The 17,472-nt window shown below is 40.2% G+C and overlaps 2 protein-coding genes across 2 annotated transcripts in view; one reads left to right on the top strand and one right to left on the bottom strand.

Annotated features, from left to right (window-relative positions):
• Window positions 1–9,297, top strand: Kif20a (kinesin family member 20A). The gene is made up of 19 exons (XM_047556652.1): window positions 1–83; window positions 523–709; window positions 2,214–2,303; window positions 2,407–2,526; window positions 2,887–3,025; window positions 3,149–3,343; window positions 3,429–3,551; window positions 3,734–3,928; window positions 4,180–4,291; window positions 4,398–4,466; window positions 4,882–5,025; window positions 5,171–5,336; window positions 5,570–5,734; window positions 5,843–5,982; window positions 6,102–6,204; window positions 6,528–6,726; window positions 7,099–7,190; window positions 7,418–7,555; window positions 8,747–9,297. Exons 2-19 carry the CDS (start codon window positions 545–547, stop codon window positions 9,065–9,067), a joined length of 2,676 nt encoding a protein of 891 aa, XP_047412608.1. The 5' UTR covers window positions 1–83; window positions 523–544; the 3' UTR covers window positions 9,068–9,297.
• Cdc23 (cell division cycle 23) overlaps window positions 9,284–17,472 on the bottom strand; it is a 21,814-nt gene continuing 13,625 nt past the window's right edge. Inside the window, 11 exon segments of the mRNA XM_053743418.1 lie at window positions 9,284–10,725; window positions 10,933–11,052; window positions 11,129–11,207; window positions 13,971–14,032; window positions 14,362–14,391; window positions 14,393–14,438; window positions 15,370–15,425; window positions 15,427–15,467; window positions 15,470–15,489; window positions 15,604–15,721; window positions 15,724–15,756. Coding sequence (XP_053599393.1) covers window positions 10,555–10,725; window positions 10,933–11,052; window positions 11,129–11,207; window positions 13,971–14,032; window positions 14,362–14,391; window positions 14,393–14,438; window positions 15,370–15,425; window positions 15,427–15,467; window positions 15,470–15,489; window positions 15,604–15,721; window positions 15,724–15,756 — 776 coding nt within the window. The 3' untranslated portion in view covers window positions 9,284–10,554.

Genomic DNA, 17,472 nt, shown 5'->3' on the forward strand with positions numbered 1-17,472 from the left:
TTGAGCTCTCCCGTAGCGAAAGTCCAAGTTCCGCCGCTGGAATTGAGCTGGTACCTGAGAAGCAGCAAAGGCCGCGTCTTCCGGTGAGTGTGCGGCCGGGCTGGAAAAGAGATTTCCAACTCTTGCCGGTGCAGAATAGGCTTTCAGAAAGAGGAACTGCAGCCATCTCTCTCTTTCTCCTCTCTCTCTTTTCCCTCAATACCTGTGTTCTTTCAGTGGGCTTTGGGGTGAGGTTGCTAATGGACCCTTGGATCCTGACAGCACTTCTGGGCACCAATTGGAGCGTGACCTTCTGCTTTTGGAGCCAGATATCTTTTTGTTGCTGTTCACGTTCAGAAATGAAGCATTAGACAGAATTAAATTATTCACTTCTCTCCTCCCCTTTGCTAATAATTGGAAAAAGTACAGAGTTGCAATTTGGGCTGTGGACCGAGTGTCCTGGGGCAAGGGCATTGTTTCTTACCTATGATTTGCTACTCCTTCCATTTGTTGTTCTTACTACATACTCAAGTCTCTTTTTAGACCTAGGCTGCCTCTTGCTGTCATGTCTCAAGGAATCCTTTCTCCACCTGTGGGCCTGCTGTCTGATGAGGATGTGGTAGTCTCCCCAATGTTTGAATCCACAGCTGCAGATTTGGGTTCTGTGATCCGGAAGGACCTGCTGTCAGACTGCTCTGTCATCTCTACCTCCCTGGAGGACAAGCAGCAGGTAAAAGAATTGAATGGTGGCCAAGCCTGGTAGCACTCGCCTGTAATCCCAGCAGCTCATAGGCTGAGGCAGGAGGATCACAAATTCAAAGCAATCCTCAACAACTTAGTGAAGTCCTAAGCAACTCAATAAGATCCTGTTTCTGAATAAAATACAAAAAAGGGCTGGGGATGTGACTAGGTGGTTAAACACCCCTGGGTTCAATCACCAGTACCAAAAAAACAAACACACACACACAAAAAGAATTGGATAGTGGCTTGGGGCAGAAAATATTCTCAGCCTAATAGTTCTCCATACAGGATAGTATAAGGTCAATGATCAGTAATCCCTAAGGTCTGAGAGATCAATTTAAAATTAAGGGCATGACAAGTAAAAAATGTAGAGTTGTGTGCCCATAGGAATAACTACTATTTGCATTGCATTAATGAAATACCTTCAAGTGCATGCTTTTAGGTAATCTCTGAGAGAAGGATAAATGTTTCTCTTCATTATGAGACCCAGTTAGGTTAAATGATTTGTACAGACTGGAGGGGTAGCTCAGTAGTAGAACATGTGCTTAACATGTGAGACCCTGAATTCAAACCCCAACACCACACACACACACAATGATTTGCACATGCTGACATTAAGTAAGTGGAATGTACATTCAGGTTTTAATAATATCAACCATTGCTTCCATTTTGTAACCTTTCTTGCTTCAAAGCCAGGGGTTTTTCAGCTACAGCATTACTGACAATCAGGGGCTGAATTTTTTGTTGTAAGGAGCTGTCCTGTGCATTAAGATATTTAGCATCATTCCTGGCCTCTGCCCACTAGAGGTCAGTAATGCCTTCCCACTTGTAACAACCCAATGTTCTTTGAGGGGAAATAATGGCCCTGGTAAAAACTGTTGTGCTAGGCCTTCTGCTAAATGTTGACATACATTGTCACATTTTTTCTCTGTCTCTTACAGAGTTTCTCTTAAAGTTCCTATGAAAGTAAAATCCTTAATAACATCCCTCATTAGGAACTATTGGAGCCTTTTAGAGTTCCTGGGCCACAGTTGGCATTCTCTAAATATTTGTTGATGTTGGTAATGATGTTGGTGCTATTATTAACCTCATTCTACACATGAGGAAACTGAGGCAAAGAGAATTTAAAGAACTTGTTCAAGGGCTCATAATTATTAAATAATGGAGTTGGTACTCAAATTTAGGTGTGTCTATGTCCAGGGTGCTCTGAATACTGTATTCTGCTATGGTATTACATGCTGATTTTCATACTACTCAACCAGTTCTAACTCTGATAATTGGTGTGATAAGCCAGGTTTACAGGGTACTGATGAGGGAGAAAGGATGACAAAGTAATAAAAAAGGTCATGTGGGTTAGAATGGTTGTAGAACCAAAGAGTAGTTGCACAGAGACATTTGAGATGCAATAGGATGGTGTTAACCTGATTCCTAGGAACTATTCAGAGGTAACTGCTGACATTAATATGTGATTCTGGACTGGAATTCTGCCACAGGTTCCATGTGAGGACAGTACAGAGAAGGTGAAAGTATACCTGAGGGTCAGGCCCTTGTTACCTTCTGAGTTGGAGCGACAGGAGGATCAGGTAAGTGTTTGAGGATGGAGGATTTAAAGTGGAATGATACGGTAAAGAAGAGATTCCCCAGGAACGATTCCTTCTCTAAAAACTGTATTTCCCCCCTTCTCAGGGCTGTGTCCAAATTGAGAATATGGAGACCCTTGTTCTGCAAGCACCCAAGGACTCCTTTGCCCTGAAGAGCAATGAGCGAGGAATTGGTCAAGCCACCCACAAGTTCACCTTTTCACAGGTATGGCGGTACTAGTCTTTGACCAAGGGATCTGCATGCAGGGACTTTAAGCAGGGGGAGAAACAGAACGAGGATCTAGGTCCATCCATCTCCAAAGCCCATGCTTGTGACCATTATATTGCCCCATTGTATGTGTAGTATCAGGCTTGGTACATAGCATTAATTTCTTGACTTGTATGAAAGATGGACTCATAGAGAGTGATTGGGTCCTCAGGGGTTAGAAATAACTGGTAGCAGGGCAGGAAAAACCTTCTTAAATGATCTCCAGAGCCAGCCACTTAGGAAGGGATCTGCTGACTCTGCATAGAATGCAAGTGGGAGATGAAGAATGGGCCTCTGAGTTACTGGGTTTGTCTCTAGATCTTTGGGCCAGAAGTGGGACAGTCATCCTTCTTCAACCTGACCGTGAAGGAAATGGTAAAGGATGTACTCAAAGGTCAGAACTGGCTTATCTATACATATGGAGTCACCAACTCAGGGAAAACTCACACAGTCCAAGGTGAGTAGTAAGGCTTCACAGTATTATTGATTGACCTGTGAAGGTGGATTGACCTATATTTACTTTTTGGTGCTCTGAATTGGGGAGAAAGACACTTGCTGTCCATCTTTCATATGCCTCTAGGTACCACCAAAGATGGAGGGATCCTGCCTCGGTCTCTGGCTCTGATATTCAATAGCCTCCAAGGCCAACTTCATTCAACACCTGATCTGAAGCCCTTGCTTTCCAATGAGGTAATCTGGCTAGACAGTAGGCAGATTCGACAGGAGGAAATGAAGAAGATGTCCCTGCTCAATGGAGGCTTTCAAGAGGTGAAGTGTTGGTATACATGAAGGCAGAGGTAGGGGATAGAAATCTCAGGAAAACTTTGTGCTTACCTCCTCCCTATTTCCTTCAGGAGGAGCTATCTATGTCCTTAAAAAGAGCGTCTACATTGAGAGTCGGATGGGTACCACCACCAGCTTTGACAGTGGCATTGCTGGGCTCTCTTCTACCAGTCATTTTACCAGTAGTAGCCAGCTGGATGGTACGTATAATGAATGTGCTCTCTGCCAAGTATTGAGAGGAACCTACTCCCTCCTTCCAGTAGCTACCAGGGGAACAGACCCAAGACTGCAATTTGAGCTCCACCTTCCAATGGCCCCTGCAGTCCAGAGGGGAGATGGATTGCTCAAGGGTTGATGGCCTGTGCATTGGCTTCTTCCTCAGAAACAAGTCACCAATGGGCACAGCCAGACACTGCCCCAGTAAGCATCCCAGCAGACATTCGCTTCTCTGTCTGGATCTCCTTCTTTGAGATCTACAATGAGCTGCTTTATGACCTGTTAGAACCACCTAGCCAGCAGCGAAAGAGGCAGACTCTGCGGCTGTGTGAGGATCAGAATGGCAATCCCTATGTGAAAGGTATGTGAATGTGGAGAAGGCAGGCAGAAATCGTGGAGTGGATTTGTGGAGAGATTAGAAAGAAGTTGAGGGACTGGGGTTGTGTCTCAGTGGTGGAGCCCTTGCCTAGCATGTGAGAGGCACAGGGTTCGATTCTCAGCACCATATAAAAATAAAGAAATAAAGGTCCATTGACAACTAAAAATGTTAAAAAAAAAAAAAAAGAAAAGTTGAATGTTACCATCTTACACCTTTCTCTCCTTTGGCCCCAGATCTCAATTGGATTCATGTTCAAGATGCTGAGGAAGCCTGGAGACTCCTAAAAGTGGGTCGTAAGAACCAGAGCTTTGCCAGCACCCACCTGAACCAGAACTCTAGCCGTAGGTGAGTGAGTTTTGAGAATAAACCCTTTACTATGTTTAGGAAACATTAGTCCTCCACCTGGTCATGAAAGATATGCAATGATTTTACTCTTTTTCTTAACTTTCAGTCATAGCATCTTCTCAATCCGGATCTTGCACCTTCAAGGGGAAGGGGATATAGTTCCCAAGATCAGCGAGTAAGTTTTTCCATTTAGAAATTTGATCTTCTTATAAGATGTGGTGGTGCACACCTGTAATTATAGCTACTCCAGGAGGCTAAGGCAGGAGGATCACAAGTTCAAAGCCAGTCTAGATTACTTGGCAAGATCCTGTCTCAAAAATGAAAAACAAGGTCTGGGGATGTAGCTCAGTGATAGAGCACTTGGCTAGCAAGCATGAGGCTCTGGGTTCAATCCCATTATAAAAAAAGAAAAAAAATTTTGATTTTCTTGGTCACTTAGTAGTTATGGGAGCAGAGGAGAGGTCCTCAGAATTATTTATTCTTACGTGGTTACAGAGATTCTTGATGGGCCCTCTCCTCCAAAATAATATGATGGGCTGGAAGCTGACATTATATGAGGTCCTTATGTCAGCTCCTATGCATCATTCTAGGCTGTCACTCTGTGATCTGGCTGGCTCAGAGCGCTGCAAAGATCAAAAGAGTGGTGAACGACTGAAGGAAGCAGGAAACATTAACACTTCTCTGCACACCCTGGGCCGCTGTATTGCTGCTCTGCGCCAAAACCAGCAGAACCGGTGAACTTTTGACTGTAAACTTGGGCTGGGGTGGCCTAGGGCTTGCAGTTTACCAAGACTTCCTGGTCATCACTGGGGATAGTGTTGGGATACCCTAAGGGTTAAAGTTCTGTTCACAGATTTATTACCCCTGATTCTCTGTTAGGTCAAAGCAGAACCTGGTTCCTTTCCGTGACAGCAAGTTGACCCGAGTGTTCCAAGGCTTCTTCACAGGCCGAGGCCGTTCCTGCATGATTGTCAATGTAAATCCCTGTGCTTCTACCTATGATGAGACTCTTCACGTGGCCAAGTTTTCAGCCATTGCCAGCCAGGTGAGAAGCTGTAGGTGTGATGATTATGCCTACTTTGGGCTGCTAACTTTTTTTTTTTTTTTTTTTTTTTTTTTTTTTTTTTTGCGGTGCTGGGGATTGAACCCTGGGCCTTGTGCTTGCAAGGCAAGCACCCTACCGACTGAGCTATCTCCCCAGCCCTGGGCTGCTAACTTTAAGAAATTTACCAGTGAAATAGCTAAGGAGTTAATTAAGGTTTTTTCCCCCACCTCTAGCTTGTACATGCCCCACCTGTGCAACTAGGACTCCCATCCCTGCACTCATTCATCAAGGAACAGAGTCTCCAGGCATCCCCTGGCTTAGCAAAAGGGAGTAAGGCAGACCCAGACCTTGACAACCACATTGAAAATGAAGTTGACATCTCCATATACAGCAAGCAGGTAAGAGTACAAAAAAACTTTGGTGCAGCAGCTTAATGACTATACATTTTCAAGTAGTATTGGGTCTTTTGGGGTCATGGGCACACATCTGACATGTGTGTTCCTTAGGAGCTCCTACAGGTGGTAGAAGCCATGAAAACCCTGCTTTTGAAAGAACGACAGGAAAAGTTGCAACTGGAGATGCGACTCCGTGATGAAATTTGCAATGAGATGGTAGAACAGATGCAACAACGGGAACAGTGGTGCAGGTACTGGCTAAGTGACCCTCTTACTGTCACCAGGACAGGGAATGAAGTTGTGCCTTAAGATGTGTCCCCTAAGTTTACTCCTCAAAATCTTCACTCACTTTTTTTTTCCTCTCTGACAGTGAACATTTGGACACCCAAAAGGAACTACTGGAGGAAATGTATGAAGAGAAACTGAAGATTCTCAAGGAGTCACTGACAAGTTTTTACCATGAAGAGATTCAGGTGAGTTGCTCTGAACCAATCTCAATTAGCTACTCAGATTTTTGTCACTAAGTTACCTGAGGTTAACAGACTTTATAAACTAGACTAAGAGAAAGCATATATAATATAAAAAACTCACTTTTCTCTATTCCCCTTAGGTACTCTGTAAATGTTCAATGTACATTTAGTAAATTAAGGGTTTGATTGGCTAGGAAGGTGATAGAAAGTGCTAGTGAATAGGTTTTCATAGAGTGCCAGGAAAGGTTTTATTCATTGAATGTCATTTGTTTCTACAAGTATTTGTCTGAGCCTTGACAGAATTGTGCTCTCTGCTTCCCTCTTAGGAACGGGATGAAAAAATTGAAGAGCTAGAAGCTCTCTTGCAGGAAACCAGACAGCAGCCTGTGGCCCGTCAACAGTCAGAGTCTGAATTATCCCTACGACGATCACAAAGGTTGGCAGCTTCTGCCTCCACTCATCAGCTCCAGGAAGTTAATGCTAAACTAGAACAGTGCAAAGCAGAGCTAAACTCTACCACTGAAGGTGAGGAAGGCAGAAAGCATGAGTGATTCAGGGAAGAGTAGGTATCCAAAACTGGGCTGACTCCAACTCCAACATAATTTCCTCAGCTCCAAGCTACAGGAAAGGTCCCCTGACCTTTCACTCTAGGCTATATGTGGCCGCCTTGTATATCTGCTGTAAGCTACTGTGAACTCAGTTAAAAAGAGATAGGTCCAAAAAAATAGTAGAATGAACAGACAGTATTACCCTCTGTATATGTATGAACACATAAATGGTGTGAATCTGCAGTCTGTAAAAATAAAAAAGATTTTAATAAAAAAATAAAGAAAGAAAGAGATAGGTCCCAAACTAGAAAATCCATGTGTTTTTAAGTTTCCTGGTTCTTTCCCTCAGAGTTGCAGAAGTATCAGAAAATGTTAGAACCACCACCCTCAGCCAAGCCCTTCACCATTGACGTGGACAAGAAGTTAGAGGAGGGCCAGAAGGTAACCTTTCTGTTACAAAAGCTCTTACCTAAGGCAGTTCCTAAAATTCAAACCTCTTTATAACTGATTCATGAGGACAAGATGTTCTTTTGTGCAGGGTCCTTGGGAATAGCTTTTTCATTCAGCTGACTAGACTTTCTAATTTTACTTTTCAAATGGCTACCCAACTCCTCCACATCATTATCCTGGTTGATCTTGACCACAATCTGATCCTATTCCTTTTTTAGAATGTAAGACTACTGCGGTCAGAGCTTCAGAAACTTGGTGAGTCTCTCCAGTCAGCAGAAAGGGCCTGTTGCCACAGCACTGGGGCAGGAAAACTTCGTCAAGCTTTGAACACTTGTGATGACATCTTAATCAAACAGGTTGGAGCAGCCTCAATACCTTCTCTTCTCTTACTAGCCCACTCCAGTGTATATGTGAGAAAGGGGATCAGGAACAAAAAAGAAAAAGATTTTTAGGCTGAACTTAAGAGTAGGGAAATTTCTCTTCCTTGCTAAATAAAAAGTAATGATTCTCTGTGAAGCATTTACTAATAAGTATTAATAGGCACTGTAGTAAGTAATTTATGGGTACTTTTTTTGGCATAACAACTCTAGGGAGGTAGATACTATCATATTTCATCCAAGGTGCCACTGATATTACTTATGTATTATTAAGGAAAAAACTATCAATTAAGCTGATTTTTTTTTTTTTTTCTAATGATGATGCTGGGGATAGAATCCATGTCCTCCTAAATGATAAGCATTTTACCACCAGACTACAACCACAGCTATGACATTTCTCATTAATAAAATATATCCTAATCCCAAAGATCTTAAAATGTTTAAGAAAAATGTACATCTTAGACTGATCATAGCTCTTTTTTTTTTTTTTTCGGTGCTAGTTGGGATTGAATGCAGAGCATCATATATGCTTTGCATGCATTCCACTACCCTTTTTATTTTATTTTTGGTACCAAGGGTTGAACCCAGGGGCACTCAACCACTGAGCCACATCCCCAGCCCTTTTTTATATTTTATTTAGAGACAGGGTCTCACTGAGTTGCTTAGGACCTTACTAAGTTGCTGAGGCTGGCTTTGAACTTGCGATCCTCCTGTGTCAGCCTCCTAAGCTACTGGGATTACAGGAGTGCACCACTGTGCCCAGCCCTTTTTATTCATTCATTCGTTCATTTGAGATAGGAACCCACTAAGTTGTCTAGGCTAGCTTTCAACTTTAAATCCTCCTACCTCAGCTTCCTGAATAGTTGGGATTACATATGTGATGCACAATATTTTGTGTCTAGGGACTGAGGCTCTGAAGTTAAATAAGCTTATTCAAGCTCATTCCATTTTATGTGTTAAAAAATGTCCTATTCAAACTGCTTGTGCTTGGGTCTCAAAAGTATATCCTCTATTCAGTTATGAGCTCTGACCTTAAAGAGTTTTTATCTTTGAAGAAAAAGTTACTAGTAACTAGTAATGGATAAGCATGTATTACCTGCCTTCTTGTTTTTCTAAATATACCATACAAAGATGCATTTTTTTTTTTCTAACTTTACTGATGTTCCCTAGGATCAGACGCTGGCTGAACTGCAGAATAACATGATGCTAGTAAAACTGGACCTTCGGAAGAAGGCAGCATGCATTGCTGAGCAGTATCATACTGTGTTAAAGCTTCAAGGCCAGACTGCTTCTGCAAAAAAACGCCTTGGTGCCAACCAGGAAAACCAGCAACCAAACCAGCAACCCCCAGGAAAAAAACCATTCCTTCGAAATTTACTTCCCCGAACACCTACCTGCCAAAGCTCAATAGACTGCAGCCCTTATGCCCGGATCTTGCGCTCACGGCGCTCTCCTTTACTCAAATCTGGGCCTTTTGGCAAAAAGTACTGAGACTGTGGGAAGGAGAACACAGTCATTTCCCTGATGTGGGTCAGCTGCTCAGCTTAATAGACCTCTTCAGCTTTACCATATACCTGGAACTGTATCCAGAAATGTAATACTCCAATACTAGTGTTTTTTCCCTTTTTGTATTATAATCACTTTTGTAATCTCATGTTTTTTCACTCATATGGTTTCTATGCACACAAAAAAGTTATATTAAATAAAGATATTACTGTTCACATTTTTTTATTCAAATTCCAAATTTAGCAAAATCATTAAAACAAATGATTAAAAGGGCAGAAAAACTGGGACTCATACATCATTCTGGCCCATAAGAACTTTGCATAGAAATGGAAACTAGTGTACTAAGGTTTTGTAGTAATGAATTCAAGTGGTATTAGATATTCTACACATTTAAATATAAAATGAAGTATCATACATTAGGAAATGAAGAGGTAATAAAAATGTTCTGGGAACAAGAGAAGGAAAGTTAGATCCTGAAGCCAGAATGGTCCACAGCATCTACAAATTCATTACGGCTGACATCATAGTCAAAGCATATTACCTGCTACTGAACACGTGCAAAGATCTGAAATCCTCCAAGAGCACCATAAGAATGATTCCCTTTACCTAGTCTAGACAGATAAGGTTGACAAAATGTATTCTTTTGGAGATAAAAGGGAAAAAACAGACAATTATATCAAAAATTTATTAAAACCAGCATGAAGTAAGTTTATTCTTATCTATATAGTCAAAAATGTTATTTTCAAAAGTCCATGGATTATCTGTAATTCTTTCTTTGCTTTGGTAGAGGTATAGCTAGTGCTATAGCCATCTTTGCCCTCAGAAAGGGCCATCAACAGTTCATGTGGAGATTATTTTTGCCCTTCAACCCTAGTAAGTTACTTCCAGACTCCTTTCCAAAAATAAAGACTCCTTTTCAAAACTGTCTTGAAGAATGTCTCCTAGGTTAAGAACAAATGTATAACTCCACTTTGTTTAAACCTAATCTCTGATATCGGAATAGGGATCATACACAGCAAATTGAAGAAGTCATTTCTGTCCAGACCACTTCCTAAGGTATTTAGTGCCCCTACTGCCAGAAAAGGGTAGAGTGGCAGACTTCTCCCTTTCTTGCCTGCCCCACTCCCAGCAGCATTAAAACCTTGTTCCTGTAGCATTGCCTGTGCTAAAGTGCTGTAAAGGGATGTTTTATTGGGAGTGGCAGGAAAGGGCACTGAGAAGGCCAAGATTGACAGCCACTCTGAATAGAAGGGAGATAGAAGTGCTTCTAACTGGCAAAAGACAGTATCTGTTCCTGCCAGTATTCTTCTATCTGCCTCTAAAGGTTAATTATATAAACTGTCCCCAAGGAGCTATTTCCATCTGTAGAAACAAGAAGAGCTGCAGTCCTTGGAAGAACAGACATGGCCGTTCTTTACATGAAGGTAAGGCTTAATATGGGTCTAGCAATGTGCTAACTTGAAAGTAGCCAACTATGGTGTGACAGAAGACAAGTTGAGTGGAGAAACTCTGCGTGTGGGGGTGTTGTTAGCAGACAATGAAGCAGGGAGAAAAAAGGGAGCAGGCATCTCAGTCGTGGGAGTTTCCCCTTGGTTCCGCAGCTGTAAGATTTGCCGGAGCAAGGCTTTACCTTCTTCCCGAGTCTGAAAGAAAGTAAAAGCAAACTGTTTCAAAATATATTCAAGACTATTCTCAAAAACAAGTTATTGCGACACTGATGATATACAAGTTCCACAGATCAAAAAAGGCTTTCCACTGACATTCATTCCCACCTTCCACCTATACATCATGGTAAAGACCATATATTCTAGTCTCAAATCCAAACCCTTTATTAAAGAACTGATACCTACATCATTGAATGCACAACACTTTTGGGCACAAGTTGAAGCTTCATCCCACAGCTTGCACTTAAAATAGTACTGGGCCAGATAGCGGAAAGCAGTGCTTTCCTCCAAGTGTTCCACTATTTCCTAGACAAGGAAAGCAGGAATGACTGAGATGGTAAGAATAAGATCGGCAACACAATTCTCATGTTATGACACATACCCCACAGGAATAGATATCTTGGATATATTTGATGTAACACTGGGCAGCCTGTTCTGACTCAGTCAACTGTTCATGAAGCCTACAAAAGAAAATGGGTTTTAGATACAAATAAGACCTCAAAGCAGATGAATGATAAAAGGAAAAACATATGATCAAGTCCAAGAAAATGACATTACAGGGGCTGGGGAGATAGTTCAGCTGATAGAGTGCTTGCCTTGCAAGCACAAGGTCCTGAGTTCAATCCCCAGTACCGCAAAAAAACAAAAAAAAGAAAAGAAAATGACATTACATACACATGTACAAATTTTGACATAAATGATACAATGAGACCCTGAAAAGTCTTGGTACTCACAAGATGTAATGGTTAGGGTTATAAAGTATAGATACAGGGGCTGGGAGTATAGCTCAGTGGTAGAACACTTGTCTAGCATGTATTAAACCCTGGGTTTGATCCCTAGCACAGGAAAAAAAAAAAACTGAGGGCTGGGGTGGGCAGTGGGACACACCTATAATTCCAGGTACTTGGGAAGCTGAGATAGATGGATACCAAGTTCAAGGTCAGCCTAGATAATCCTGTCAAGTTCAAGGTCAGCCTAGATAATCCTGTCTCAAAATAAAAAGGGCTGTGTACATAGCTCAGTGGAAGAGTGCTTACCTAGTATGTGTGAGGCCCTGGGTTGGATCCTCAACACAGCAAAAAATCATTATTTTGCTACTAACAATGGAGGGAGAATTAAGAATAAATATTTATACAGGATAATACAACCTTGTAAAAATTCCCTGGTAATACTCAAAATGAGACTGAAAAATAAGCCAAACAAATTCAGATTTAAAAATCTAGAAATATGGAATCAAAACAGACAGATAGACCAATAGTACAGGACACGGACGACACAGAGACATTCCCACATAAGTACAGTTGTCTCAGATTAGACAAAGGTGCCAAAAACTTACAATGGAGAAAAGATAGCCTCTTCAATAAATGGTGCTGGGAAAACTGGAAATTCATATGCAGTAAAATGAAATTAAACCCTTATCTCTCACCCTGTACAAAATGGATCAAGAATCTAGGAATTAGGCCTGAGACCCTTCACCAAATAGAAGAAAAAGTAGGGCCGAATCTCCATCATGTTGGCTTAGGACCAGACTTCCTTAACAAGACCCCCATAGCACAAGAAATAAAAGCAAGAATCAATAAATGGGATATATTCAAACTAAAAAGTTTTTTCTTAGCACAGGAAACAATCCATAATGTGAAAAGAGAGCCTACAGAGTGGGAGAAAATCTTTTCCACACACGCTTTAGACAGAGAACTAATCTCCAAAGTTTTTAAAGAACTTAAAAACTTTACACCCAAAATACAAAGAACCCAATCAATGAATGGGCTAAGGAACTGGGCAGACATTTCACAGAAGAAGATATACAGGTGATCGACAAATATGTGAAAAAGTACTCATCATTCCTAGTAATTAGAGAAATGCAAAGTTAAAACCACCCTAAGATTTCATCTAACTCCAATTAGAATGGCTATTATCAAGAACACAAGCAATAATAAGTGTTGGCATGGATGTGGGGAAAGAGGCACACTCATACATTACTGGTGGAGTTGCAAATTGGTGCAACCACTCTGGAAAGCAGTATGGAGATTCCTCAGAAAACTTGGAATGGAACCACCATTTGATCCAGCTATCCCACTCCTCAGTTTATACTCAAAGGATTTAAAATCAGCATACTACAGTGATGCAGCCACATCAATGTTCATAGCAGCTCAATTCACAATAGCTAAATTGTGGAACCAACCTAGGTGCCCTTCAATTGACAAATGGATAAAGAAACTGTGGTATATGACACAATGGAATATTACTCAGCCATAAACAAGAATAAAATTATGGCATTTGCTGGTAAATGGATGAAGGTGGAAAATATGCTAAGTGAAATAGGCCGAGACCAAAAAACCAAAGGCCGAATGTTTTCTCTGATAAGTGCGTGACAATATATAACGAGGGGGGGTGGCAGGGGGGAAGAGAAGAATGAAGGAACTTTGGATGGTGTAGAGAAAAATGGGGTGGGAGAGGGTGGGGGATGGAAAGGTAGTAGAATGAAACAGTATTACTCTATGTATATGTATAATTACATAAATAGTGTGAATCTACATTGTGTACAACCATAGAAATGAAAAGTTGTACCCTATTTGTGAACAATGAATAAAAATGCAGTCTGTAAAAATAAAAAAGATTTTAATAAAAGAAAATATAGAAATAAACTGGCAGGAACTATTGCATTTAAATACCTCTTTTCCAACTATTTTGAGCTATTATTAATTCTTTCTTTGGAGGATATCAATCCTTAAAGTAGTTTTCCTAGACTGCTCTAACACAAAAATTTCATTTCCCTCATTTTTTTAGAATTCTTTTTTAATACCTTTATTTTATTATTAATTCTTTTTGTGGTGCTGAGGATCAAACCCAGTGACTCACACATGTGAGGCAATGTGCTTTACCAGTAAGCTACAACCCTCAGCCCTCTCTTTTTTAAAATGCATTTGCTAGGGATCACATGTGCCATTTAAGCACTCTACTATTGAGCAGTACCTCAGTCCATTCATTTATTTTTTCCAAATTTATCTTGATCCCTTGCCTAACAGGGAAAACTATTTCCCCTTCAGAGAAGAGTGGCCATTTTTGAGAGTCAAGATGTCCAATTCCCAGACCAGCATTCATTTACCCTGCATATCTCAACACTCGTTATGACAATGGAAGGATGGGAGGCTCTAAAACATGCAAAACCCACCACCTAGAGAAGCTAAGAGAAATACCAATAGCATTTCACTCCTTTTACTCACTTTGCCAGTTTCACCAGAGCCATTTTCTCCACATCTCCCACAGCATAAGCTCTCCAATAACACTGTCAAAAAAATTAAACCAGTCACTTTGACCATTGCCCCATGTGCCACCATTAATCACACAAAGGGAAAAGTCCTGCAAGCCTCCTTGGAGTTCAGAGTTGCAGAATACAAGATATTTTTGCCATTTCTAATAGGTCAGGCTATATTCAACATTCCAAATGTGGATGTTGCAAATTTCAGCACATTTTTTTTAGCCTATGTACCTACAAATGTTCAGACTTTTCCTATGCACATAGATCAATATAAAGGAAAAATTAGAGCACTATAGCCCAACCTGTATCTAAACAGCAAATTTCCACTCAAATTCTCCAGACCTCAATTCAGGTACCTTTTTGGCTTCCACTAGTTGATTGAGTTTTCTCATAACATTCTCCTAATGCAACCAGCATACGAGAATCATTGGGCCTAAGAAAGAAGAGGAATACAGAAAGCTTAGAATGGAACCACCATTTGACCCAGCTATCCCCATCCTCGGCCTATACCCAAAGGACTTAAAATCAGCATATTACAGAGAGACAGCCACATCAATGTTCATAGCTGCTCAATTCACAATAGCCAGACTATAGAACCAACCTAGATGTCCTTCAATTGATGAATGGATAAAGAAACTGTGGAATATATATACAATGGAATATTACTCAGCCATAAAGAATAATAAAATTATGGCATTTGCAGGCAAATGGATGAAATTGGAGAATATCATGCTAAATGAGATAAGCCAATCTCAAAAAACCAAAGGACGAATGATCTCGTGATAAGAGGATGATGACACATAATGGGGGGGTGAGAGGGGGGGCAAGAATGGAGGAAGGAGGGACTGTATAGAAGGATAAGACGGGGTGGGAAGGGTGAGGTAGGAGGAGAAAATAACAGAATGAATCAAACACCATTACCCTTTGTAAATGTATGATTACACAAATGGTACGCCTTTACTCATGTACAACAGAAACAACATGTATACCATTTGTTTATAATAAAAATAAATTAAAAAAAAAAGAAAGAAAGAAAGAAGAGGAATAGGTAGTTTGTGCAAAGACTTTATTGATAACTGAAGTTTTCCACTGAGGAACTAGCACCACTGCTATTTCAAATCTATGCAAGGTCCGACCTTTATTCTAATGCTTATATAATTAGGTTCCTTTGTGTTCACAATTATACTATTAACCCATTAGTGGAAGACGTAAAGTAAAAAATGACCAAACAGCTTTAGCAATCTTAAACTCAGGGCTCCAAAAGTCAAAAACCATTCTCTGTGATTCATGAATAGCTACCAAAAATGAAATAAGTGATAGCAATCCTTCACACACCAAATACGTTATAAAGTAACCAGACTTACCGAAGCTGGTGGCCCCGTCTATAATAATAAAGGCAGTAAAATGGCATCTTAAGGATTTTCATAGGTCTGCCCAAGTCCATACCAAGCTCTGTAGTCCGCTTATTGACCTCAATGGCATGTCTAAGAAACGGAATGACAGAATGGTAAGAAAGCAGAATCAAGGCTAGCAACTTGCAGGCTCAAACAGAGGCTCCTACTACCACAGCAAACCTCAGTCCCCAACTAGATGCTCACCGATAAGCCTGGATAGCAGCAGATGTGTTTTTCATCTCCATGTACTCATGCCCCATCAGTGTCCAGGCCCCAAGATACCGAGGATTCAATTTCAGGCTCTCTGGAAAATATAAGGCTGCTTCTCATGCTGAGAACGTAAACTATAATAATTGCCTGATTTAAAAAAAACAAAAAAAAACAATATGAATAACTAGAAAGGTAAAAATAAATGTCTTCTAAAATAGCATTCTACCAAGTGAGCATGAAAAAGCCAAATTTTGAACAAGGGAAATATCATTCCCTTTGGAAATATATTTAATCTATCATGCATTCTGGTTTAAACACACACCACACACACACACCACACACACACACGTGTTCCCATCTGGGCGTGATGGCACACACCTATAATCCCAAATTCTCAGGAGGATCTCAAGTTCAAGCCCAGCCTGGGCAATTTAACAAAATCCTGTCTCAAAATAAAAATTAAAGGGCTGAGGATCTAGCTCAGTGGTAGAAGAAACTACTGAGTTGAATCCCCTGTAGAACAAAGAAAAGAAAAAAAAAAGTGTTCCCAAACACTGCAAGTTTTTCTTATTCATTCTCATCTGGAAATAGCATTTATACACTCATTTTATTTAATTTGTTTTAGTTGTAGATAGACACAATACCTTTATTTATTTTTATGTGTACCGAGAATTGAACCAGTGTCTTACACTTGCTAGGCAAGTGCTCTGACACTGAGCTATCACGCCAGCCCCTACACTCACTTTCTTAATATATGATATGAAATTTCAATAGTGTACTTTAGCTTGGTGGTTTTCAAAACTATATTCCTTCAAGACTAAGCTTCTAAGGAAGCACCTCAAAAGGTAAAAAAGGTAGCGCCTCTGAACTTTCTGCCTCCTCAAGAATCAAGGCAGTTCTAATCACTTGTTATGAAAAAAGCAAGCAAAAAGATTTTAGTGAAAGATTTTAAGAGCCTAAAAGCCATCCATCTTATATCATGTGGCAAATGGATCAACAAAAGTGGTATATCCAAACAACGGAGTATTACTCAGGAATAAAAAGAACTACTGACACCTGCTACAACATGGGTGAACTTCAAAACATGCTAATTGAGAGAAGTCAGACAATAAAACTACAAAATGCAAAATTCTATTTATATCAAATTAGAATAGGCAAAACTACAGAGCTGGAAGACAAAAATGGTTGCCAGAAGATGGGAATGGGACTCATTAAAAATAGACAAGGAGGGGCTGGGGAGATAGCTCAGTCGGCAGAGTGCTTGCCTTGCAAGCACAAGGCCCTGGGTTCGATCCCCCGCACCTCAAAAAAAAAAAAAAAAAAAAAAATAGACAAGGAAATTTTTGGAGATGATGGAATATTCATTAAGTAGGTTATGATGATGGTTACAAAACTGTAAATTTATAAATTCATTTAACAGTAAACTTAAAATAGTAACTTTTACGTTATGAAAATTTTACCTCAATAAAGCTATTTTTTTTTAAAGGAATGAGTTAGAACTAACCAAGACTTAGAGGAATTTTCAGAGGTATAGATAAATGAGAAAGTAAATACAGAATATTAGTATAAATTTGAAGGGCTGAGGATTTAGCTCAGTGGCAGAGGCTTGCCGAGGACATGTAAGACCCTGAGTTCACTCCTCGGCTCAAAAAGAAAAAAAAAATCGATCCTATTTTTGTTAAGCAAGTAATCTATTATACCCTGCATATGTGTATATATTCTAATGTGGTATGAGAACATGTTAATACAAATAATTTAAAGGGTGAAGAGTGTAACAAGCAAAAAAAAACCCAACAACTATACTTAAAAAAAATGTCCTTTATATATTATACCAAGGAGCATGAGCATAAATGTCAGATTCAA

Source organism: Sciurus carolinensis, chromosome 6 (assembly GCF_902686445.1).
Source record: "Sciurus carolinensis chromosome 6, mSciCar1.2, whole genome shotgun sequence".
NCBI classification, from domain to species: domain Eukaryota; kingdom Metazoa; phylum Chordata; class Mammalia; order Rodentia; family Sciuridae; genus Sciurus; species Sciurus carolinensis.